The sequence below is a fragment of the Poromitra crassiceps genome, assembly GCF_964638095.1.
Source record: "Poromitra crassiceps genome assembly, chromosome: 2".
Lineage (NCBI taxonomy): Eukaryota > Metazoa > Chordata > Actinopteri > Beryciformes > Melamphaidae > Poromitra > Poromitra crassiceps.
The window spans coordinates 35,517,441-35,542,905 of NC_139624.1; the positions used below are offsets into that span (position 1 = coordinate 35,517,441).

At 43.0% G+C, this 25,465-nt stretch overlaps 1 protein-coding gene across 1 annotated transcript; it reads left to right on the top strand.

The window, feature by feature from the left end:
• Positions 1-986: 986 nt before the first annotated feature.
• Positions 987-20,876, top strand: LOC310795018 (tetraspanin-8-like). The gene is made up of 9 exons (XM_083657040.1): positions 987-1,130; positions 2,394-2,459; positions 3,392-3,508; positions 6,815-6,889; positions 7,399-7,512; positions 12,333-12,425; positions 16,765-16,821; positions 18,680-18,763; positions 20,281-20,876. Exons 1-9 carry the CDS (start codon positions 1,071-1,073, stop codon positions 20,440-20,442), a joined length of 828 nt encoding a protein of 275 aa, XP_083513166.1. The 5' UTR covers positions 987-1,070; the 3' UTR covers positions 20,443-20,876.
• The last annotated feature ends 4,589 nt before the right edge of the window (positions 20,877-25,465 follow it).

The following is a 25,465-nucleotide window of genomic DNA, read 5'->3' on the forward strand; positions in this document are numbered from 1 at the left end:
TGGGTATTGGCAAGGACCTCACGATACGATACATATCACGATACATGGGTCACGATACGATTGTATCACGATACATTGCGATACAATAAATATTGCAATATATTGAAATACTCTACATAATTTACTGAAAATTAAATTGCTGTGTACCACCCTGGGTCATATAATAATATGTAAATCACTTTATATTGATAACTTAGTGGACAAATTGAGTCAAAACTACTGAGTGTTGAGTGTGTTACTCAACGCACTGAAATAAAAAGCATCCTTATTGTGTCACTGAACACACGGCTGTGCAAAGAATCAATATGGCGATATATCCCGATATTTTTCTGAAATATCGATACAGTATTGTGGAAAAAAATATTGCGATATATTGCCGTATCGATTTTATTGCACAGCCCTACACGACACTTTGTAGAAAAGCGTGGCAGAGGTATGCCCTCTACCAAGTGCCCTTTAACCAGGGGTGGGCAATTATTTTTCTTGGGGGCAACACGAGGAACCCAGATTAATTACCAGGGGCCTTTTTTTTGTCATGCCGTAACCTCTAATCTTATCACTAGATTAAATTATACAGAACATATGGTGCACTTATTCTTCAGCATTTATTATTATGAAAATAACTCCCAACAGCCAATTTAGGTCATCTCATTAGATTTTTTTTTTTTTTAGCTTCGTAAGTTAAATGGTGTTTGTCTTAGACCTCCCGAGCCAGGCAGAACCATCATGAGGGCCGGTTCTGGCCCCTGGCCCATAATGCCCAGGTCTGTCACTATTAATCTCGTAGCATGGTTGGCTTGGTGCCAGGTAGAAAACACTGTATACAGTATAAGGATTTTGTGAAACCTCAATGGAGATATGAATCTGAAATTCACTTCCTGCTAAAGGGGCCATGCACGAAAAAGTGGGCGATCACTTTTGAGCTAAATAAGCATCATAACATAAGGGTCGGCCACATCCCCGTCTCTCCCATTGCCTCACAGGATTCTCTCAAAAACACTTTCAATCAAAGCTCTGAACTGACCTTTGCCCGGTTAGGAGAGAGAGAGAGAGAGAGAGATAGAAGAAACATGGGGAGAGTGAACCCTTGTTTGAAACGAGGTTACATTATCCTGACAAGTTTGCTCGGGGTAAGTGCTTTTCTTTCTATGGTGGTGGAGACAAAAACCTGCATAAAAAAACGGAGCTATGTTTCTTTAAGTGTCAACGTTTACTTTAGTTTCGTTTACCGTAGTTTCGTTTATTTCGGTCAAAAAAACATTCACGCTCACATTCACTGTAACTGTAACACTGTAACAATGTTTGTCAGCCTCAAAACGCCACTGAGTGCCAAAACATTAGCTTGTTAATCATCTCGAGTCACGCTCTTCCTATGGGGGGACGGGCGGGGGAGGGGGGTGCACCTTTTATCAAGCTTTCTCTAAGGGGAGGCCCACCGTCTCAGACATTGAAAACCCCTCGCTTAGGGGAACTAACTCCACAGAATTCTGGCAGACCTGCCTCTACTTGATTTTTACTCTCAAATGTGGAGATTTTGCCCAGAATCCTTCAGCAACATGACTCAAAAGCCATATACATTGGTTTAAAGCTGCCTTAAAAAATGTGTTTTGGGGTTTAGTTGCCCTTTAAGTTTATGTTGGAATATGTCTTTTGGTGTTTTGCTGCATATTGGACTGATATTTTTACACTGTAAAAAATTTAAACAGGTTATTTAATCCAGAGTGAGCCAGTATTATAAACTGTTAAAAATGCCAGTAGGTGAGATAATATATTAATAGGTAATGTATTTATATTTGGTATTCGATCATTATAAATAATAGCCGACATTCGATAATTGTGTTGAATCAACAAACATTTCTTTGATAGGCTACTGCTCTGCTGTATTCTGCCTTGGTCCATGATATTGACATTTGGATTGGATTGGAAACTAGTGGAATTATCTCAAGTACTACATAATTTTCCACTCGTTTCAGGGAAAATGTTGACTTCATGACTGAATCTGTGGCTAAATCATTTGCTCAGGGGAATCTTTTTATTTTTAATTTTTTACAGTGGGGACTAGTGTGAAAATGAGCCCCCACTGAAAGAAAAGAGATAGCAAATGGATAGCATCATGATCTAATACAGCATTGATACCCATAATGCCATTGATAAGCAATGCAAACACATCTCCACAATGCATTAATTATTCTTATTTAGCGGTCACACATTCTCATTCCTTGTATCAAGAGTGTTCACAATTAATTCAAGCAGTAAACCAAATGTCTGGTCCCATGTTTTGATGTTCGGTTGTGAGGCTGCTCTCTGGTTTACATTTAGATTACAGAGTGGGGCTTTCAAATGTATCTATGAAACCAGACCAGTGTGTATGATGCAACGTGTTGTTGATGCAGATCATCAGTGCCCTGCTGTTGGCAGCCACTCTGTTTTTCCATGGATACTTTCACAGTGGATCGAAGGTAATACACACACACACACACACACACACACACACACACACACACACACACACACACACACACACACACAACCCCGGTCCGTCCCAGGTCCTTTCTGTGTGGAGTTTGCATGTTCTCCCCGTGTTCGTGTGGGTTTTCTCCGGGTGCTCCGGTTTCCTCCCACCATTAAAGACATGTATGTTAGGGTTAAGACTCCTGTCAGTACCCCTGACCAAGGCAATGGCAAAAGAGCTGGAGTTGTCTATCTATCTCATTCCATACTATATTCCACTGTGCAAAAATGATTCATAACTTTAATGTTAACCCTCAAAGTGGTAATCTGAGATATTATATATATATATATATATATATATATATATATATATATATATATATATATATATATATATATATATATATATATATACATACATACATACATACATACATACATACATACATACATACTATTATTATTATTATTATTATTATTATTATTATTATTATTATTATGCTTGGTGAAAAAGTGGAAATATCGTAATGGTCCAATTGCAATCCACGGAAAAATTGTCTGGTGTGACTTAGCCTTAAGAAATGCATAGTCCCAGACCTCTCATGCTTGGTAAAATAGTTCCACATCCCCACAGGCTTGACCCCTCAGTGTTGTAACTTCTTCTGTCGTCACAAAGCTTCAGCTGTCTCTAACCAAGACACCCACTTTATATGGAATGTTTAACATGTGAAGCTTTATTGATCCCTGTAGGGGAATTCTCTTTTCACTTGCCTCACTACACAAGGAGGTCAACGTTCAGTGTCAGCTACAGAGCAGCACTGCTGGAGCTGATAGAGATTGTTTTGCTCGAAGACTCTATAGCAGGCCGAATGCTTGGACCTGGGTCTGCCTGAAGAGCGGTCTCAGCAATCACCTGATCGTCTGTTTGTTTCCTCCCCAGATAGACGAGCTTCTCCCAGGAATAAGTATCTCATATGCTGTTGAAATCCTAACTCTGCTCCTGTCCATCATTGGTGTGTATGGCGCCTCCAAAGAAAAGAACTGGGCGCTGATAGTGGTGAGTGTCTCCTCAGGTCTGATTTCTTCACCTGTTGAAAGACAATTGGGGCACCAAAATAATTGCAGAAAATTAAAAGAAATGTTGGTACTTCCAACACCTCCTCATACTGAAACGACAGAATAGGTCTTTGTCCTGACCAGTGTTGGGCAAGTTACTTGGGAAATGTAATTAGTTACTGATTACTGATTACTTCTTAAAAAGTAATAAAAGTTATACTTTACTGATTATGATGATATATGGTGTATATATGATATATGATAGTATTGTTTTCTTCATAGCCGATTTATATGTTGATTAAGGCTGCTTTCTCACTGGGAATGGTTGCTTTTGTTCCATTCCGTTCCGTTCCGCACCCGGGAACGATTGCCCCCCCTCCCCTCTCCCCCGCTGGTCAGCTTTCACATTTAACATTTCTTCCGCGCTCGGAAATGAAACAGAGTGCACTTGCGTCATCAACTATGCCTGCTGTGTATCCTTGGCTTGCTCCATGGGTTGTCTATGAGGTTCGGAACGGTTGGCTTTCACACTCGCAAGTGTTCCGTGCCCGGGCAGTGCACGCCAAAGCGTTCCCTAGACCACCTTTTCAAGTGGATCCTGTCACGTTCCCTGTTGCGCGCCCGGGTGCGGAACGGAACGGAACGGAACCTTCACACTCGTCAAATGTTCTGAAATTGGAGTCAATTTGGGGACAAGTTAACCTGACGCTGCCAGATGGACGGTATAGCTCCACATAGTTTCACTAAACCAGTCGATCTGGGAATGCAGTAACCAGACCCGCTGACGGAGGCGGGCACTTTTTCCAAGCTACTTGGCAGGTGATTGGATGACCCATCTGTCTATCACCGCTGGTGGGTGTTAACTTCAACCAATCAGATCGCCGAAGGTGCCTGTGCCCTGATCTCCGTGGTATTCATTGATTGAGTCCTCGCGGTCGTAAAGTCACCTTCGAAGCATTTAGTTAGATTATAACGAACTAGTTGTGTGGCTTAGCCTTCCCAAATGTTGAGGGTCGTTTTTTAGAATTTAATACATAGAATTGGGAACGTTACATTCAATTTCATTCAGACTGCCTGTCACTTCCGCGGCGGCAGCCATGTTGACGAGTGAAAAGAACTACAAAGACCATGTACCCACTACTTGCCCAGACGAGCCTGAGCCCGCCTACGGCTGCCGCTGATTGGTCGGGCCGGCATGGTTCGACCAATCATCTTAACTGCCTGTGCATGACAAGATGGATACGTCGAGAGAATCTCTTTTGATCTCGCGAGGTTATCCATCTTGCAAGCAAGGTTAGGGACAAGTGTGCTCGGGAATGGTTCCAGGGCACCAGTGTGAAAGCACCCTAACTTGATGATATGGCAGAGATACTGTACCACGTGCAAACGAAGTGAAGTGGTGCAAAAGCATGTGAACTAAGCTATTGTGATACAAGTTTGGCAGGTCTGAATGTGCCCCTTTTTAACATGGAGCACCTGCCCCTCTAAAGGTCTTTGCACGGCCAGCTGGTCCCTATTTTTGTGACATGAAAATGGGGTCACAAGCCAAAAAAGTTTGGGAACCCCTGATTTATGAAGTGTTATCTTGTGACTGTGTCACAGCGGTTAATGTTACGTTCTAAAGCAGAAATAAGTTCACACACTCAAACACACAGCAACAGAGCAGCTGTCTGCAGGAGAGAAACGGAGCAGGGGAAACAAGCAGTCGCCGAGGGGGTGTGACAAAGTGGCCATATTTGAATGACAACGACTGCACTGTGCAGCGTGCTCTTTATTGGCTGCGAGCCCACAAAGTGGCATTGGTCGTTAAGGTGAGTGCGGGTTATTTGGTCACGTCACATTGGAGAGCCGTTCAGCCAATAGGAAGAAAATGAACATTTGAATCTAGAACTGGGATTTATTTGAACATGGTAGCCGCTATGCTGCATACAAATGATAAAATGTGAAGAATTGCAATACTTTACACACACAAAATTCTGGATTTTGACCTGAATCCATTAATGATTAACACCACCATACATATGGGTTTCAACTGAAAAAAGTGCATTTGGTGTGCAGGTCCTCTTTAATTAGTAAAGTAATTTGAAAACACACACACACACAAAGGGTCACCATAATTAGCCTGATCAGTCACAATCAGTAATCAATATAAACAGAAACACACATTAAGCCATTAATCAAACCAATAAATAACAGCAGTCAATGTCAGACAACCAGGATCATACTTCAGCAGTTACCTAGTGTTTCTGTCGTTACAACATGTAATAAATACATGAGCAGTTTGAATTAAACTGAAGCTCCCTGTGTTCTCCGGGTAAATATGCCAAACTCCCTTTAAGACAGCGGTTCTTAACTGATTGGTCATGACCCAAAAGTGGGTTGTTGGGCCATTTTGAGTGTGTTGCAGATATGTGGATCAAAAAAATCGTATACTCCTTGAGGACATGACATTACTGTCTTTCAGAGGCTGTAGTGTAGCAGGCTTCAGAGTGAAGATAGCCTACTGGTGTCCATGAAAACTAGAAGACCTGGCATCCATTGGTACCAACCAGTGCAATCTAGTAAGAGAGTGCCACCAGTGGAGGTCCAAAATGTGTGACTCAGTAGCAAATTAACAGCCAGGAAGGGGGATACGTTTGAATGCTAAAATAAAGCTGATAATATACAATTTGATTCTTTAAACGTCTGATCCTTTGAAAGTACATCACAAACTGTCCATTTTGCTGCAACTCGACAGTGCTGCTTAATCCAGAACCTTACTTCCGGGAACTCTTGAGAATAAAAAACTGGTCCATTTGAGTGAATGGAGATGTCGCGACTCTTCTATATACACGACTCTGGTACCAACCACGTCATGCTAGCTTGTCGGGAAGGGGCTAAATAACGCTCCAGGCAACATTTTGGCAGAGGAAAAACTGGCATGGCCATTTTAAAAAGGGTCCCTCACCTCAAGATATCTCAATGAGAATGTAATGGCGTTTTTATGTTCTTCCGATTTTCCCTTCTCCCAACTTGGCCAATTTTCCCCCTGCTGCCCTGGTCGCTGCTCCACACTCTGCCATGCATCTGGGGATGCATGGGATCTGCTAATCCCATGCATTTTGTTTTATTTTTTGCAAAAACCATGCCGTTTTTTGCATGCAGTATAAATGGTGTGTGTGTGTGTGTGTGTGTGTGTGTGTGTGTGTGTGTGTGTGTGTGTGTGTGTGTGTGTGTGTGTGTGCGTGTGCGTGCGTGCGTGCGTGCGTGCGTGCGTGCGTGCGTGCGTGTGTGCGTGCGTGCGTGCGTGCGTGCGTGTGTGTTATAGTTCACAGTTGGAATGGCCCTGGCCAGTCTGACCATGTTTGGCCTGCTCGTCAAAGACATCCATGCACAAAATGAGGTACGAACGAACAGTTTACTATTAAAGGTCCATTTACTTAGTGAAGTAAAAACTGTATTCATTGTGACCTATTTCATTTTCAGTCATGGTTTTTTATGTTAAAGGAAAAGTTCTGATCTGGGAGGGAGTCCTTTCAACCCAATCATAAAGCACTTGCAAATTGTCTTTGGAGATATAGAAACAGATTGCTGGTTTAGCAAGCATTCTGTCAATAGAGCTAAAACATCCTGACAAGTATCAGTCACAGTAGGACCAGTAAGATTTATTTCAAGACATAATTTGATTTACCCTATTTTTTTTTCATCAAATGCTAATGATTTCTGCTTCCAATATCTCTATAACAAAAACATGGCTGATATATTTGGTTGGAAGAATGGACTCCCAATTTACAGTAGTGAATCAGACTGCTTCTTGTAAACATTAAATATCATTTTACAAGCAATAGATTTATTTTTAAATGCACCACGCCACTTAATTCAAATATTTATCAAATGCCGTTTTGTTTGCAGGCAGAAGAGGAGGTGAGGCGCGGACACCTGTTCTTGCTGCCGCTGAATGAAACCAGCAAATCTGCTCAATTTGGCCATCACGTTGTCCTCTACATGAATAACATGCAGACCACTGTAGGTAACCTTATGTGGTGGAGGTGGTGGTGGTGGTGTGTCTGCTAGCCCACAAGGTGTTGTGATGTGCCTATAGTGTAGTAGTTAGAGGAAAGGTGCATGCCTACTTCCTACTTGCTTGCTACCCTGTCGCCCACAGCTCACTGCCACTGGCTAGCCCTTGTGGTGATCACTGAAGCAGCCTGGTGCATAAGTCTTCTCTTGGCACACAGCCTCTCTATCACCAAGACTCCCGCCAGGCCTCCTTGTGCCCACACATGCTAACTGGGTGCACTGCGGCCCCAGGCAAACACAGCAGGGGATCTCGGGGCTACAATGGTCCCCAGAGGTGGTGTGCAGGCCCACAGTGTGAACATGCCCTGGCATCACCATCAGCCAACCACTGTCCTGGTGCCTTGTGGGTTAGACTGGGAGGACAAAAGGTTACGGGAGTAGAAAAGCAACATGGTGACCTCACCCGCAGGTGGACTTCGACAGACTGAGAAACTGTGTGCAGCTGGGGAGGGTGCTGGTTGTCTTGGGCTTCCCTTGCCACTGGAATCCACCCTTCTACAGCCAGGAAATGCTTTTGAGGAACACACCCCCCATCTGACACTTTAAAGATCTCCTCGCACAGGACTCTACTTTGACCTTGGTGATAGAACATCTCGAACCAGCAAGTCTGGTGGTGATGGGGTGTCTGGTGATGGCGCAGGTTTGAATGAACTGGAAATCCCGGCCTAGTAAGACCCCTACACATCAGCGGCACAGGGCTATCATAGTCACTAGCAGCTGGGACTGAGTGGCAGCTGCTCTCAGCAGAGCCTTGAGTGACTGAGCAGCTCTATTTATGATTGCACTGCTCACCCCATACATGGAGAGGAGCTAGGAAAGGTGGCCTAAAATTTGCCCACTCAAACCACTCCTGGATAGGTACCACGCCCCTATCAGGACATTCCACCCTGCGGTCGCAAAAAAGAAGGAACAAACTTGAAACTGGTATGGAACGTGAGAACCCTCCTGGACTCTAGCCTACTGGCAACTTTGACAGACCCCATCGGAGAACAGAATTAGTCCCTGCTGCTGAACTGAGGTGATACAATGTTGACAATGCTGCCCTGAGCAAGACCGGCTACTTCTCTCATGGTCAGACCTTCCATCGCTACGGAGGGTTTGACCTAACTGAGAAGCTGAGGGAGATGTGCTCAGAGGACTCCATGAACCTGAAGTGGGCCTCGATTAGCTCCTCTCTTCAAACCATTGGTTGCAGAGGCAAAGAACATCAAGGCTGGTTTGATGACAACGCTGACACCATCAAGAACTTGCTGGACAAAGCGCACAGGGCAACCTTAATGAAATAACCCCCTTAGTCAGCTCAATTATGCAGCAGTAGCAGGTAGCTTGCAGGAAAGTTCAAAAACCATGCAGACCCTGCAAAATGAATGGTGGACAACAAGTAAGGCTCATAGGATACAAATGTGCACAATTTCAACAACTCTGTGGGAGAACCCTTCACATGTCGCTGCTACACATTGTTGGCAATCATGAGCCAACGTAGGTCAAAAACGAGTGTTGCTGGTATCTTCAGATTTGGAGTGATTTGGTAACTTTCATCTCCATAGAACATTATGGCGAATAATTATTTTCCTGAAACAAAAGGGAAAGTATTTTGGTGGAATGCCACTGTAGAAAATGGAATGCTGTGGAATGTTTAAAGCCACATTTCTCACGTTTTACTTTTAGACACATTCAGATACTCAAACAGACAAAAAAGAAAATGTCAAAATGTCACCATGTGAAGGGTTTTTATGGCCCACAAACTGCTCTGTTACCCCCCTTAACAGCAGATGGTCTCACACATTTTAACCACCAAAACCGGATCCTGTTGAGGTGGGCTGGACACTTTGCTGCACTCTTCTGCAGACCTTACCATGCTACAAGGACTACCTGAACCTCCCCCCATCCATGACCTCAGCCAGCCACCAACCTTCATGGAGGTTCTAGCAGGTGTCCGCGCTTTAAAGAACAACAAATCCCCTGGCACTGAGAGCATCCCTGCTGAACTACTAAGGAGGGAGGGTACCTCTGCACATTAACTCCTCATCAGTATATTGTGAAGGCCTGGGTAGGTAGATGAGATACCTCACCAGTGCAGGGATGACAACATCGTCATTATTTACAAAAAAGTCCATCTGCGCTAACAGTAGGGGAATATCACTCCTGCTGTTGCTGGCAAGGTCCTGACCAAGGTGATGCTACAAAGGCGTATCAAGGACAAGGTAATCTGTATTATCCCCGAGGGACAATTTGTTGCACAGCCAGCAGTAGTCAACAATCAACACACACTAATCAACACATGAACAATTTACAAAACACACCCACACACACACACACGCACGCACGCACGCACGCACGCACGCACGCACGCACGCACGCACGCACGCACGCACGCACGCACGCACGCACGCACACACACACACACACACACACACACACACACACACACACACACACACACACACACACACACAATCACATACTGTAGTGTTATTTAAGGGGCCAATAGCAGCAGGGACAAATTAATTCTTAAATCTATTCCTGCATCTTGGCAGAATATATCTGTGACCAGATGGAAGCGGACTCACTGACTAGGGGGTGACTACTGACTATGGTCAACACGGATTGACTGGGCCTTCTTTGTGCCTCTGCCTTTGTGCAGTTGGGAGAGGATTTTGCTTTTTCTTTGTGATTGTTGCAATAAAACAATTGTTTGTTTTTGCAACGGCTTTTCTCAAAGATTGCAATGTCATTTTGCGAAGTTGCAATTTTTGCAGTAAAATTGCAGGAACTGGCAAAAATGGCAAGTTGAGCAACCTGTTTTGCCATTTTTGTGGGAATCTTGAAATATCGAAAGCCCCCGCAAATATTGTGGAGATTGGTTGAATTTGCATTAATTATTGTGATTGCAAAATCACAATTTCCTCAAGGGACTGATTAATGATGAAAAGAAGAATAGGGGAGCCTTGTTTCTAAAATGGATTATCATCTCTTTAGTTTTAGAAACATTTATACCCAAAAAGGAGCTTTTGCACCAGTTAAAATAATAATCCACCATTAGTTTCGTAATGACTGAGCAAAGACACAATGATGGAATCATCTGCAAACTTTGGAAAAGGCGATCAGATAAAATGTAATTTACCTTCACCTTTTGAGACCTATATCAGTCAATAACATCATGGAGTCAATGCTACCTGAGTCACAGTGCGGGTTTAGGAAGAACATTGACATGATCTTTACAGCACAGCAACATCAGGAAAAGTGCCGGGAACAACATCAAGACCTCTTTATGGTCTTTATCGACCTCTCTAGGCCATTTGACACTGTTAACAGAGCTCCTGTGGGGTGTGCTTGGCAAGTTTGGTTGCCCAGCCAAATTTGTTAACATCCTCCGTCAATTCCACGATGGGATGATGGCTCGTGTGTCCATTGGAGGACAAGATTCTGGTGTACCCACAAGGGTAAGACAAGGGTGTGTGCTGGCACCTTTACTCTTTAACATCTTCCTTCTATGTGTCACCTGGCTTCTCCATAAGGAGCTTGAGGACAGCAGCGGTGTTACAGTATCCACCTGCACACCAAGGTTTCCATCTACCAGGCTGTCTGCATCACCACCCTCATCTACAGCTGTGAAGCATGCGTTAACCTACTGCCATCATAAGTCCCTGGAGCGCTCCCATATGGGATGCCTACAGCACATCATGGGGCTCACTTGGGAGTATCCAGTAGCACCAAGGACACTGGCTTGGACATGTGATCCAGATGCCCCAACACCAATTCAGCCAATTCCAGCCAATTCTTGGGAATGTGTATGTTCCCTCAGCCCTCTTCCCTCAGCCCTATGTTCCCTCAGACCAGTACCTAACACAATATTTATTTCCCTAGGATGGTAAAGGCATGACCCGCCCTACTCTGTCTCTGATTAGCTTACCCTGATATTTTACCCTAACCTTAACCAACCATCTCTACCTAAACCTAACCAATCATCACTCCATGCTTAAACCTAACCAATCATCGCTCGATCCCCATGCTTAAACCTAACCAGTCATCACTACCCATGCCTAAATCTAACCAATCATCACTACCCATACCTAAACATAACCAATCTGCAGTCCTTATGCCTAAACATAACCAATCATCACTCCCCATGCCAAACCTAACCCAATCAGAAGTTTAGAGTAGGGCGGGATTGACTTTGCAATCCTGGGAAAAGAAATGCTGTGCCCCTAACCCTGGTGCTGAGATAACATAGGGCTGAGGGAACATAGGGCCTAATTGAGATGGGGGCGATCATGATGGAACATAGGGCTGAGGCAACATAGGGTTGACCCCCCAATTGTCCACTGCACCTCCATATGATTGTCGGTGTGTTTGAATATCTCTACTAAGCCTACTTTTTATACTCAAATTGAGGAGGTAGTGTGTACAGTATATCATTTTGTGTTGGTGAGATATTCCCGGAAGTATACATTCGCAAGAATTTCTGAATAGAGAGCGGGAGGTTATCTCTGCTATCATCCACCCATAAAGCATTGCGACTCTTCAGTGGAGAAACAACTTCTGCCGCCATTACCGACCACAGTAAGTAGTAGTAAACAGCCCGCATACATAATTTCATATTTAGTAGTTAGAATACAGAAGATACACGTTGAGAAAGAGTAGACAGTAGGCTTAGTAGAGGTATTCGAACAGACCCTGTGTCTCTAGTCTCTATAATATATATGAGAAGGAAGACAAAAGAGGACATTAAAGTCCATAATGTCCTCGTTTGTCTTCCCTCTCAGTTCCAGTGTTGTGGAGTGGAGCAGGGCTACCAGGACTGGGGCTACGACATCCCTGACTCCTGCATCTGCACCGAGGACGCCATTAATGCATGTGTGAGTACCAAAGACAAGTAGGAATTACGGTAACATCCTCTCTGTGACTTCACGTTTTTGGGGGGAATTATTGATGGATTTTGCTGCAGCTTTTGTTGGAATTTTTTTTGAGACAGTACAAATGTTTTGGGCAGTAAATTGGCTAGCAGAACACACTAATATGAATACTAGCCAAAGCAGCTATTTTACCCATTCTCTCCTCCTCTCTCCCCCCTCCCCTGTCTCTCTCTAATATAAGATTGTTTGATGATGTTTATTATTAGGGGTCCAAGCACGAAGTGCGTGGATCCCTATTGTATCTGTTCCGTTTATTATTATTCTTTTTTTTATTCTCCGCTAAAACAGTATGCACGGCAACAACCGTAAGGGGTACAGTAGCCAGACTTTGCACATAGGTTGGAAATGTGCCCCACTACTCAGAGTCAAAAAATTAGCCATATTGGCCAGATGGTGGCGCTATAACAGACCATTTCGCGTTATGGTCCATATCTTCTGAACCGTGTGTCCTATACTCAAAATTTCACTTCTCAGGGATTCCTTGGATCAATACGCATCTATCCATATAGGCCCCGCCCATTTGCGTGTGCCTAGATTTTCCGCCATTTTGAATTTTATCAAAAACCTACTTTTGCGAACTCCTCCTAGACCGTTTGGCCAAATCACACGGGCATTTTTCTGGGACATCTAGCTACCCCGACCTAAAGTTATTAAAGGATTTTGGATACGTGAAACCGTTTTGAAATGATAAATGTCTAAACTTTTGTGTATTTGCTTTTGTTCTTTTCCTACCCTAAAAGTGTGTGGATCTCAGAAACCATACACCCCCCATCACCCAAACTTTCCACACAGGTTCACGACATCACCCACTACTCAGAGTAAAAAAATTACACCAATCCACCAGACGGTGGCGCTATAACAGCCAATTTCACGTTTGTCGGTCCATAACTTCTGAACTGCGAGCTGTAGAATCAAAATTCCACATCTACTGGTTTCCCTGGAGCATCATGTATCTAACCCACTAGGCCACGCCCATTTCTGTGTGGTAGATTTTCCGCCATTTTGAATTTGATCAAAAACCTACTTTTGCGAGCTCCTCCTAGACCGTTTGGCCAAATCACACAAAACTTTTTCTGGGTCATCTATGGACTACCCCGACCTAAGGTTATTAAAGGGTTTTGGATACGTGAAACCGTTTTGAAATGATAAATCTCGAAACTTTTAATGAAACACACGCCAACACTAAATTGCCCACAACTCATTAACCGGTCAATTACAACTACTGCTGCTACTACTGCTACCACTCCCACTACTACCAACACTACTACTACTACTATTACTACTTCTGCTACTATTACTACTACTACTACTACTACTGGAAGTTGGAATGTAGCATTTTGGGTGGGGTTAATGTGTTTTGGGGTTCTGCATCTGCTGTAACATAATACACAGTTGGTTTAGATGTCACACAGTAATGCCCGATCCACAAAGACTTGACACCCACGTTTGAATAAAAACAAGTTTATGCCATAATAAGGTTACATCCGTGCCTCGTCATTGCTGTGGAAGGATGGTGTAGGGGTAAAGTAGCAGACCCCAAAGCTGGAGGTCCTGGGTTCAAACCACGGCCAGGTAACTGTTTTATTTTTTGAAAATGTAGAATAAAGGTTAATCTGGATATAATTATGTATAACGCTGCTGAATACACACTGTGTACATAGCAGAATAACTGAATATGCCTATTCATGGTAATGTCATATTTCGACGTCATCTTGACATTCCTGTGTAGATGTCTAAATGATCCTCAAATCGGCTGTGATTTGGCCTAGTCCTGGACGTCACTGAAAGATGATATCAGAACATCATCATGATGTAATTGTGTTTGCTGGGAGCCTTCTTTCAGATGAGAGAGGAAAAACATTCCAATACATTATTGTGTCTTCACATGTGAAAGGTCCAAAAAGAGAATTCAATCTGAATTATCCTTGTCACTCATGTGCTCATTGTAACAGCACAACCCACACCAATTAGTTCAAACACCTCCATTCAGGGCATACTTTTAATGTAAAGTGGTGCATTATGTGTGTAATACAAAAATGTCCTTAATGGTAAATGGACTGCATGACAAGCTGCCATGCAGGGTGCTGGCTATAGTCACCAAAAGCAATTTCAGGGATAAACCCCATCAACCTTCTGTAGTGGACGCCACTACGCCCTATGGTTTGATGTGTGTGTGGGAAAGACACAATGACAACTGAAAATTCTGATTTCAGAACACAAAAGCTCCATCATGAGACAAGAACTAACCTCTCCTGTTGCAAAACACGTTCTTGAACACAGCCACGCAATCTCCAGCTAACATTTCCAAGATATTGAAAAAGTTCATGAAACACCGCAAATTAAGGAGGCAGCATGTGGGGTTTTAATTAATGTTACTGACTTACCTGTCTGAAGTTGAAAGTTTTTCATCCCACGTGGGGTTTGAACTTTGAGCGGCAATGGTCTTTAGTTAGCATAAGTCATGTGCTTTACCAAGTGAGCTATCCAGACTGTTGTATTTAACTTTGTAGACCATATTATATGTATCTGCAGAGCCAGAGAAGTACTTGTCGTATTGACAGTATGTTCTACCCAAATACCACTTTCTGTCCAGATACTTAAAGGGATATTGTACACAAAAACTGCTTTCTATCCAAGTACTACTTCAAGTTTCAAGACATCACCCACTACTCAGAGGAAAAGATTACACCAATCTACCAGATGGTGGCGCTATAACAGCCAACCACCACTACTACTGCTGCTGCTGCTACTACTACTACTACTATTGGCTACTAGTGGCGGCTGTGGCTCAGGAGGTAGAGTGGGTTGTCCACTAATTAGAAGGTTGGTGGTTCGTTCCCCGGCTCCTCCAGTCCGTACGTCGAAGTGTCCTTGGGCAAGACACTGAATCCCAAATTGCTCCCGATGGCTGTGCCAGCACCCTGCGTGGCAGCTGGCCGCCTTCGGTGTGTGAATGGGTGAATGTAGGCACATTGTAAAGCGCTTTGGATAAAAGCGCTATATAAATGCAGTCCATTTACCATTTACCATTTACTATTCTTAGTACTTCTGCTGCTACTACTGCTACCACTCCCACTACTACCAACACTATTACTACTACTGCTACTACTACTACTACTAGTACTGCTTGGAAACCGTCAGGTCACCGGATCTCAACCAAACTTTGTTTACTTGTGCATATACCAAGTCTGAATAAATGTGCACTATCTGACATATACCCCCCAAGTCACCGGAAGCTTGGACCCCGCATCGCCGCTTGCGGCTATATTTATTATTATGATTATGATTATTAGTATTACTACTACTACTACTGTATTATTATTATTATTATTATTATTATTATTATTATTATTATTATTATTATTATTATTATTGGTGGTGATGGTGTTGTTATTATTGTTAGTGCTTAGCTAGAGCTAGTAGACACGCATTCTTTGTAAAGCCCTCTGAGATATCAGAGAGATATCAGGGATTGAGGTTAGGAGGAGTTTTGACTCTGGATTCATTGAAGGAAAAGCCTCACCAACATAGTAAATGAGTACAGGGCCATTATGGACACTTTTATCCAAAGCACTTTTGGTGAAACAAAGCCCTGAGCGAGGTAGCATTGGTGTCAGACTCTCTAGCCAATAAGTGGCACCAGCAGCATGTGTGTGTGTCACAGTGATGTATAGCCTGGTTAATGAGTGTAGTAGTACTAACAGCAGCATGTCGGGACAACAGGGTTGAATAAACAGATTGACCCTGTGTGTTTGCTCAAAGTGCATGAGTGCACAGAGAAGTGTGCCGCAGTGTGTGTGTGTGTGCGTGTGTGTGTGTGTGTGTGTGTGTGTGTGTGTGTGACTGAATGCAGTCATGTCTTTCAGTAAAACAAGGACAAATTATTTGTAGGCCTACACACCATTTATGACACCCAATATATTTTATTTCACGACACCAATGTGTGGATTGGATTGTGGACTGGGGGGGAAAGTGCGTGCGTGCGTCCATAGTATGTAGTACGTGTGTGTGTGTGTGTGTGTGTGTGTGTGTGTGTGTGTGTGTGTGTGTGTGTGTGTGTGTGTGTGTGTGTGTGTGTGTGTGTGTTGACTGAGTGTAGCACCTATCAGAGAAAGTCCCACTCTAAGTTTTACCATCTTCAATCTGAATGTTTCTTTCTTTCTTTCTTTCTTTCTTTCTTTCTTTCTTTCTTTCTTTCTTTCTTTCTTTCTTTCTTTCTTTCTTTCTTTCATACATAATTAAATGTATTCATTCAACTAATTCATGTGCATGTCTGCTGCAGGTGCCACCTCCTAAGAATAGCAATCTATCCAGTCCAGGAATTATGATTTATAAAGAGGTAAGAAAAAGCAATAGGCTAATTGTAAATGTTCAGCAAACATTGTTTTGTTATTCTTATTCTTATTGTTTTGTTGTCTTACTTATACAGTACAGGAGCTGAATTTCATAATGACCTTACCTTTTTAGTTTTGTCAAAAGGTTGGAGGGTTTTGGGTCGGATTACAGCCCTTAAAATAAAGCCAATGGGTCATTTCGACATATTCAAATAAGACAAAGTTCACAACTGAACAGTTGGGAAATAACATTATATAACAACTAGGAACCAAAACTGATAGCTTGCAGACGTATTGCAACATTTGGGTATTTGGTACTGACTTTTGAGTAAACGTTTGTGGATAATTATGTGTTTTTAGTTTTTAGTTTTAGTTTTTAGTTTTAGTTTTGTTTCATTTATTAGGATCCCCATTAGGTGCAGCAAATGCTACAGCTATAGAGAGCCGCAGGGATGACGTATTTTTGTAGGCAGAATGCGGAAGTCCCGAACTTCCTGGTTCTTCACTGTTTCTGTCTATGGGATTTTTGAATGGGTTTTTGCCGCGATGCTTCAAATACGGTCTCTGGGCAACGCAAGATTAATCAAACGCGAACCAGAGTTCCGTCGGATAATCTTCACACATGAGGACCACTTTCATGAGTTTTGTAGCGTAAATGCGAGCCCTAGAAGTAAAATGCTCGAGCTAAGCTAATCCAGAACTACACACTGTTGCATAGGCTTCCACGTCACGTCAGCGCTCAACCTGGACTGTTGTTGATGTGTGCACTGATTACCCCGGGCTGAACCCAGGTGAGGGAAAGAGAATTTCCGTGTTTGTCCTTTGAGTGGTGACGTTATTGACGTATAATATCCCCGTCGACTCAAAAGTGTAGTCTCATTTAGCCGTTTGCTAGCTAGCCGCCCTTTTAACGGCACGTAAAAGCTTCAAAACTCGTAAAAGTGGTCCTCCTGTGTGAAGATGATATTACTAAACACTGGTTCGCGTTTGATTAAGCCAGCGTTGCCCAGAGAGATTATTAGAAGCATCGCGCCAAAAACCCATTCAAAACTCCCATAGGCGAAAACTGTGAAGAACCAGGGCTGTTAGCATCGATGATTTCCGGACTCGTTACTGCGGCTCTCTATAGAGTTCAACAGGCAGGCACGTGACTTTTCGAGAAGTAATTTGCCCCGGAAGTAAGTTCCGCATCCATTTTCTCTGTTTCGACATTTCGATAAATCCAAATATAACGAGTTTTAAGGCTCGAACCGACCCAACAAGTCTTCCAGAGAATCGTGAAAAATCGAGTGCCCACCGCCCGGGTGGGGTCGTCAAAAGGGCCTTTCTGTGTGGAATTTGCATGTTCTCCCCGTGCCCCCTGGGGGTTTCCTTCATATAGGAACCCCACACCAAAACATTTAATATCCTGGTCGCTGAAGTGACGCCTCCTCTGGTCGTTCGGGGCGCCTGTTCGGAGGGAGGGGAACTCGTTGGAATAGCGTGATCCTCCCACGTGCTATGTCCTACTGGTGAAGCTTCCCCTGTCAGGTGAAAAGAAGCGGCTGGCTACTTCCCATGTCTCAGAGGAAGCATGGAGTCAGTTTCAGCTCTCCCCAGATTGGCAGAGGGTGGAGCAGCAACCAGGATAAATAAATTCAAATGGGATAAAAATGGGATAAAAAATCGGGCGGGAAATATATGAAAAAAACAAAGAACGAAAAAAAAGAAAAAGAAGCAAAGATGCTGCAACTAAAAGTAAAATGAGATGTGTTGCCCCTATAGACGTGTGTGTTGAAAATCATGTTTTTTGGCTTTTTATCATTAGTGCAGTGTCTTATATGAGTGTAATAGTGTATTGATTGATCCGCTCTTCTGTTCCAGCCATGCCTTCCAATGTTGATCTCCCATTTCCGTAACTCCGTTAAGGTCGCAATGGCACTGACAGTCGTACTCTTGGTGCTCTGGGTACGTACTGTCTTGATCTGTTTATCTGCCTGCCTGTTTATCTTCTGTGTATCCTTCACTCCTTCTTCACATCTCCCCCTCTTTCTGTCTCTACACTGATCTCTTTTCCCTCTCTGTGTGCACTGTTATACTGGAGTTCACAAGTCTATGCAACATATTAAATTGGCTCATCATGCCACACAGTAGTCTCTCTCACCCTCCAAAGGCAGATTCGGGCTTCCCTGCAAAGCCACTGGGTTTGAGAAGGCAAATACGTTAGGAGGAAAATGACATACTAGGCTGCCCAAACATTTTTCTCTCCAACATTTACATTTTATGTTTTGTCCAGGTAGGGGTTTAGTGTCTTGCTCAAGGCTAGACACTTGAGCAAGACACACAAGAGCAGCTGTTTCCTTCTGAGTGAACCACTTCTTTTCAAAGCATTTATTAACCTACCAAGGCAATAACTCACACTTGTTTAACAAATTTACCACGAGAGGGAGGGGGTTGTGGCCACATTTACCACTGGTACAGGGTTGTGGCACGAGGCGAAGCCGAGTGCTATAAACCCTGTACCAGTGGTAAATGTGGCCACAAACCCCGACCTCGAGTGGTAAATTTGTTTTCTACAACAGCTACCAAATAATATAAAAAATACACAATTGTAACATCAAATTCATTTATTTACAATCATTACTGGTTTCAGAATACATTTATCCTTCCACCACAGAATATAGTTCCATACACAAGATCAATGATTGCACTAAACATTTAGTTGCCTTTGAGCCAAAAAACAACTAACCTATTCCTTAACGGGATTCACAGTTATTGATACATTGCCTGTAAAAGTACAGTTATTTAAACAGTTATCTAAAGCAGCCCGTTTTGGTGGTGGTGTGTTGATATCTGGTGACGGCAGAGGGCGTTTGTTTGTTTGACAGTCCCAGGTTCGGGGTCCGGGCGCTAGTCCGACCTCCCGCTAGTCCGACCTCCCGCTAGTCCGAACTCGTGACAACTCAAGCTCAGCCAGTTCTCTCTCCCCAATTTCACCATGTCGTTCTTTGTTCACTTCACCTTCATCTTCATCTAACCACTGCTCAAAACTCAATCCACCCAGTAAATCAAACGTTACTACGAAATCGGACATTTCCTTGTTAGAGATCGGCCATTTCCTTGTTAAAGATTTGCAGACTGACAGGCTAACAGTGGGCGGAGTCAGCACAGGGAGCGGAGTCAGCATCAGGGAGCGGAGTGATACTGAGGTTGGAGCCGAACTGTAGATTGTTGGCCTATTTACCACTGTTGCTAGCCAATCAGAATCCAGTATTCACTCATGCTGTTGTAGAATAGTATTTTTTCTTATTTGTTTCTCAAGCAGAATATAATTTAGAATATATATCTTGTTTACATGTTTATCTTTGACTTCTCTATTTATTTTTCCACAATTTCCGTTATCTGTGGTTCAACTTAGTGTAACATGTCATCATGTCCATGTGCGCTCTCTCCCCCCCCCCTTCCCCCCCCCCCCCCCCCTCCAGATCTTGTCAGCAGGCCTGTGTGTCGCCATCTTGTGTCAGTTGAGGTTTGGGGTCAATGTTCCTCCAGTGGTCTACAGTCCAGAGGCTAAAGCAGGGAACTACACCACTCTCATAGATGCTGCCGAGACACCTGAGGTTGAATTTTGTAGCTCTTCAAAATAGCGAAGGTCATTCTTGCAGAAAATGTAAGTTCCATTGGCTCATTTAATAATCAATAAGCTATAATTGCATACACATTGGTATGAGTTATCACATTATATGCACGTCATGATGGAGACGCACAGACAGTTATCAAGGAGGAGATGTGTCCCCTTTGCTCTAGCCTTCAGCATGTCAAGTGACCTTGCTAAGGGAACACATACACACACACACACACACACACACACGCAATCTGTGTTCTACAAGAGATTCACCCCTCCCCTCTCTGTATGTCAAATGTGAGATTCTTCACTGCATCCATAATCCTCTGTACATCTATACATCATGTATACTGAGATGCTTGCAATCCTCCTATAATGAAGTTTATAGGAGTATGTTATGGCTTAAATATACTTTCATAAGACATATTTCCTGACTCTTGGCTTCATTCAATTTGGTTTATATTAGCTGTTATATATAGCGGATGAGGGATGGTGAAATCCATTCTACAACAGTCATTATTGCAGCATTTAAATTGATGAAACAGCCGGCGTCCGTAGATAATGTGTTTTGGGTTGTCATTGCTGTATATGCAGATGTAGAGTGGTATGACACCTGCTATTTCCAGGACCAACTGTTGATAGTTCTGTAGGGAAAGGAAGAGAAATACAGACAAACAGGGATTTTGCAGCCACTACTGTCTTTTATAGCCCTCATGTTTACTGGCATTGCAGTGTCACAGCTTCCAGCCTCTCTTAAATCAAGGGGAACATACTGGATAGGAGAGAGTTAATGGGGTTCAGGTGCCCCTCCTTGCTCTCTCTGCTCCCCACAGTTTAGCCTACATACATCATAAAACATAACTCACATGAAACATGACATGTCTGTCTTGCTGACAGCCAAACAACAGTTTTGCCATTGAGATTTTCAACTGTGTAATAAAAAGAGTGATGTATTGTATTCATTTTCATTGCTTTAACATGTCATCTGAAACACACCACAAAAGGTAAAGGTCGGGACAATGTTGTGATCAAACATATGACTGAATCAATTGTAGTCAGCCAAAACAGGAAGGGACTGTCAGCCTGAAAACAGCAAATGATTCCCCTGTCATTTGTACATTATAATCACATCATGAGTTGTTAATAAGGGTCACTAGGGACACAGCTATGAAACATAGACCTTATTAGCTACTGTGAACACATCTCAGCATAGATTTTAAATTCGAAGAAGCTGGACAGAAATAAACAAGACAAAATCAGGAGACAAGAATCATGTTTGTTTTCTTTTATATAGTGCAGTGTCCGCTTACTCACTCACTCACTGTGTTGACTTTCACTCACTGAGTGCGTATCATCTTGGTATAGGAAAATAACAGGTGATTGTAATCAGGTGATTATAATCCAATGACACAAAAAGCCAATGAGCTGTTTGTAGGAAAATGCTTGTTACATCATAGGAATACTATGAATAGCCTCTTGCAGGGAAGGATTTATAACAGTGATACTCAACTTGCGGCCCGCGGGCCACATACAGCCCGCGGGCGCCCCCTGTGTGACCCGCGATGGAATTGCAATTTTTTTTTCTTTCTTTTTTTTTTTTACTGTGCACCTGAATGCAACATGCAAGATACCCGGTGAATAAGTGTCCAAATGTTCATGTCATTCTGGCCAATACTCCACTTCTGTTATAGCATTTCAGTCTGGAATATGGAATATCTTTCAATAATCGAAGCTGCTAAATTGTCAAATACCGCTGTCTGCTCGCTACCCAGGCACTTATGTATGTACTTAACCTAGCTAACTATCCGGTCTGCACAACATTGTTAGACTAAACTCCGGCTGACACCCCAAAAACCTACAATCCGCTACAGAAAAATGTATATTGTTTGTTTATTAACTGGCCCCTGGCCTTCTATCATTTCACGAAAGTGGCCCCGCGAAAAGCAAGTTGAGTATCCCTGATTTATAACATCACTGATGATGTCACAATGTCTATGACAGATGGCTGCGACAGCACCCTGCGTGGTAGCTTGCCACCATCAACGTATGAATGTCTGTGTGAATGGGTGAATGTACCTACTCATTGTAAAGCACTACGGATAAAAGCGCTATAAATGCAGGCCATTCATGTTCCAGTATATCAAGTGTACACCACACACCATGCATGCAACATAGTTGAGCCTCCTATAGCAATTATAGCATTTACGCATGCTTTGTGTGCAAAAGCTCACACAAACATTTTATGGCCACAAAGCAACCAAAGCCCTATGCAATGTGTATGCATCAAAAATACACATTGTATCAAAAAATTAGACACGCTTCACCATTCAGCTATCCGTTTCGCCTCCAATGCACCCTTCCAGACTCACCACTGTGACCTCTACAATCTGGTAGACTGGCCCTCCCTTAAAACCCGACGATCCCTCCATTGGCACCACTTTATTTTTAAGTCCATACTAGGCAAGACACCACATTACCTCTCATCTCTCCTCCACATAGCAACAAACACCTATAGTACAAGATCAAGCGGGTACATCAAACTTTCTATCCCCAGCTCAACCGCTTATAGAACTGTCTTCGGCCGCACCTCCTTCCGTTTTGCAGCAGCATACGACTGGAATATTCTTCAGAGCACCCTCAAACTTGCAACCCTGACATCACTTTCCATTTTCAAACAGCAACTCCAACAGCTCTTTGTTGACCGCTGTGTCTGCTTCCCCCCCTCATAGTACCCCCCCTCCCCCTTCACCCTTTACTACCCCCCCTTTCCCTCTCTACCCCCTCCCCCTTCTCCTTTTCCTACCCCCCCTTCTTCCCATCTCCCCCTCCCTCTTTACCCCTTCCCTCCCTCTACCCCCTTTCCCTTCTCCTTTCCTCCCTCCCCCCTCCCTTCTTCCCATCCCCCCTCCCTCTACCCCCTTCCCCTTTTCCTCCCCTCCCCCTCCCTTCTTCCCTCCCCCCTCCCTTTACCCCCTTTCCCCTTCTCCTTTCCTCCCTCCCTCCTCCCTTCTTCCCATCCCCCCTCCCTCCCTCTCTACCCCTCCCTCCATCTACCCCCTTCCCCCATCATGCTGTGTTTTGTTTGGTTTATCCTGTATTGTTTTGTCTTGTTGTGTTGTGCTACGTTGTACTGTGTTGTGTTGGTTCTACGTTGTGCTGTGTTGTGTTATGTTGAGTTTTGGCTCTATCCTATGTGATTGCTGTTATGTTTTATACCCTGTTTTATAATGCACTGTTTTTATCCTTTTTATCCTTAACATGACCTTTTTTGCAGCCCCTCTCCCTTACCCCACAGGCCGTCAGTGTAAATAAGAATTTGTTCTTAATGACTCGCCTGTCTAAATAAAGGTTAAATAAAATAAAATAAAATAAGCCCCATGTTTCATTGTCAGAATAATGGAAGTATTTATTTAAGACATCATATTCATCCCTAGTGGGATATAAGGCTATAAAACACAAAATAAAACTATACAAGCATACATTATGTTGTTGTGACAGACTCAGATTGCAGACAGCCATCACTAAACATCTTCTTAGGCCTTCATGTGTGTTTTACATAATCATTAGTGTGGTTTTTCTTCACATTTCATTCTCATGGTTTTGGATGTTCTGTGTTTAAACTATAGGACATTCAGCCTGTCATCATTGCCTCTCCATGGTCCATGGACAGATAAGGGCTGGGCTCAGGCAATTTCTTTATGCATAGATAGGGGTTGGGCTCGGGCTGTTTTTAACAAAAGAAAATAAAGTTGTAGCTTATTTATCTAGCGCATGAGAGAGATATGCGGCACACACATACTCTTAATTTATGCCCCCACGCCTTTTTTCCAGAGGCCCATCCAGCAAATGATAGATGCACTACTCTTCTATATTTACCGTAGTTCACATAAAGCAGCTGGTGACTACACATGTAGAGGAAGCATGTAGCCTACTAGTCTATTGGTTCCCAAACTTTTCCATGCCAAGGCCCCCCAAATAGAATTAGCCTTTGGCTGCAATACTATTGAAAATGTCAAATCACTTCCATACAACCTCAGGATATATTTCCTTACTTTCATTAATGTAATAACCTAATAATTACAGTTATATCTTATATTTTGTCTTCTCTGTTTTCCATTATAAACATTGTTCCAGAGTCATACTACTGTATTGCCCACACCAAGGGAAAATGATGACAGATGGGCATGGCAAATATGATATAATTATTTACACCACACTCAAATATAATTATAAAATATAATACACCTATATATTATGTTCTTTATTTATTATTCTGTAGTATTAACACATTTCACACACATAAGCATTTCCATGAATTTGCTGAGGCCCCGGTAGTGCGCCCTGGCGGCCCCCCATGGGTCCCGGCCCCCACTTTGAAAACCACTGTGCTAGTCTTGCTTGAGTATAATGAGCGCTCCCCAGATCGGCAGAGGGGGTGGAGCAACGGCCAGGACAGCAGGGGGAAGTGACCAAGTATTTATACAATTGGAGAGAAAATGGGAGAAAATTTGAAGAAAAAACACTTTTTGTTACAAAATCAAAATCAATGGCTTTATTTTGAAGGTTAAGAAATACTACTGTGAGAAGTGGTTGGCCTTGAAGTGGGCATATCTTGAAGCATAATTGAAGGGGGCTTACCTTGAAAGTCTTGCAGGCTTCTGCAGACAGATATAGATACTCATGAGATGAGTTTTCACCTGCGGTTCTATCCAACACTGCCACCTGTTGGCCACAGAGTGACACACACCTGCACATGGCAGAATATACATTGTGAAAGACACACACACACACACACGCGCGTGTGTGTGTGTCCTTGCTGTTAGGGCCCATATGTTACTTCCATGACATGTTGCTTGAGCTGTCTGTTTCTAAAGGGATTTAATCTGAAACAAATCTTGTGTCATTTATTTTTATTTTTTTGTTCTTTAAGTATTGTATTATTTGTTTGCTCTGCTAAAGTCAGTGTTTTTATTATTATTATTATTTATTAGTATTATTATTATTTATGGAATGAATTAATACTGTTTTACAATCAGCTATCAATA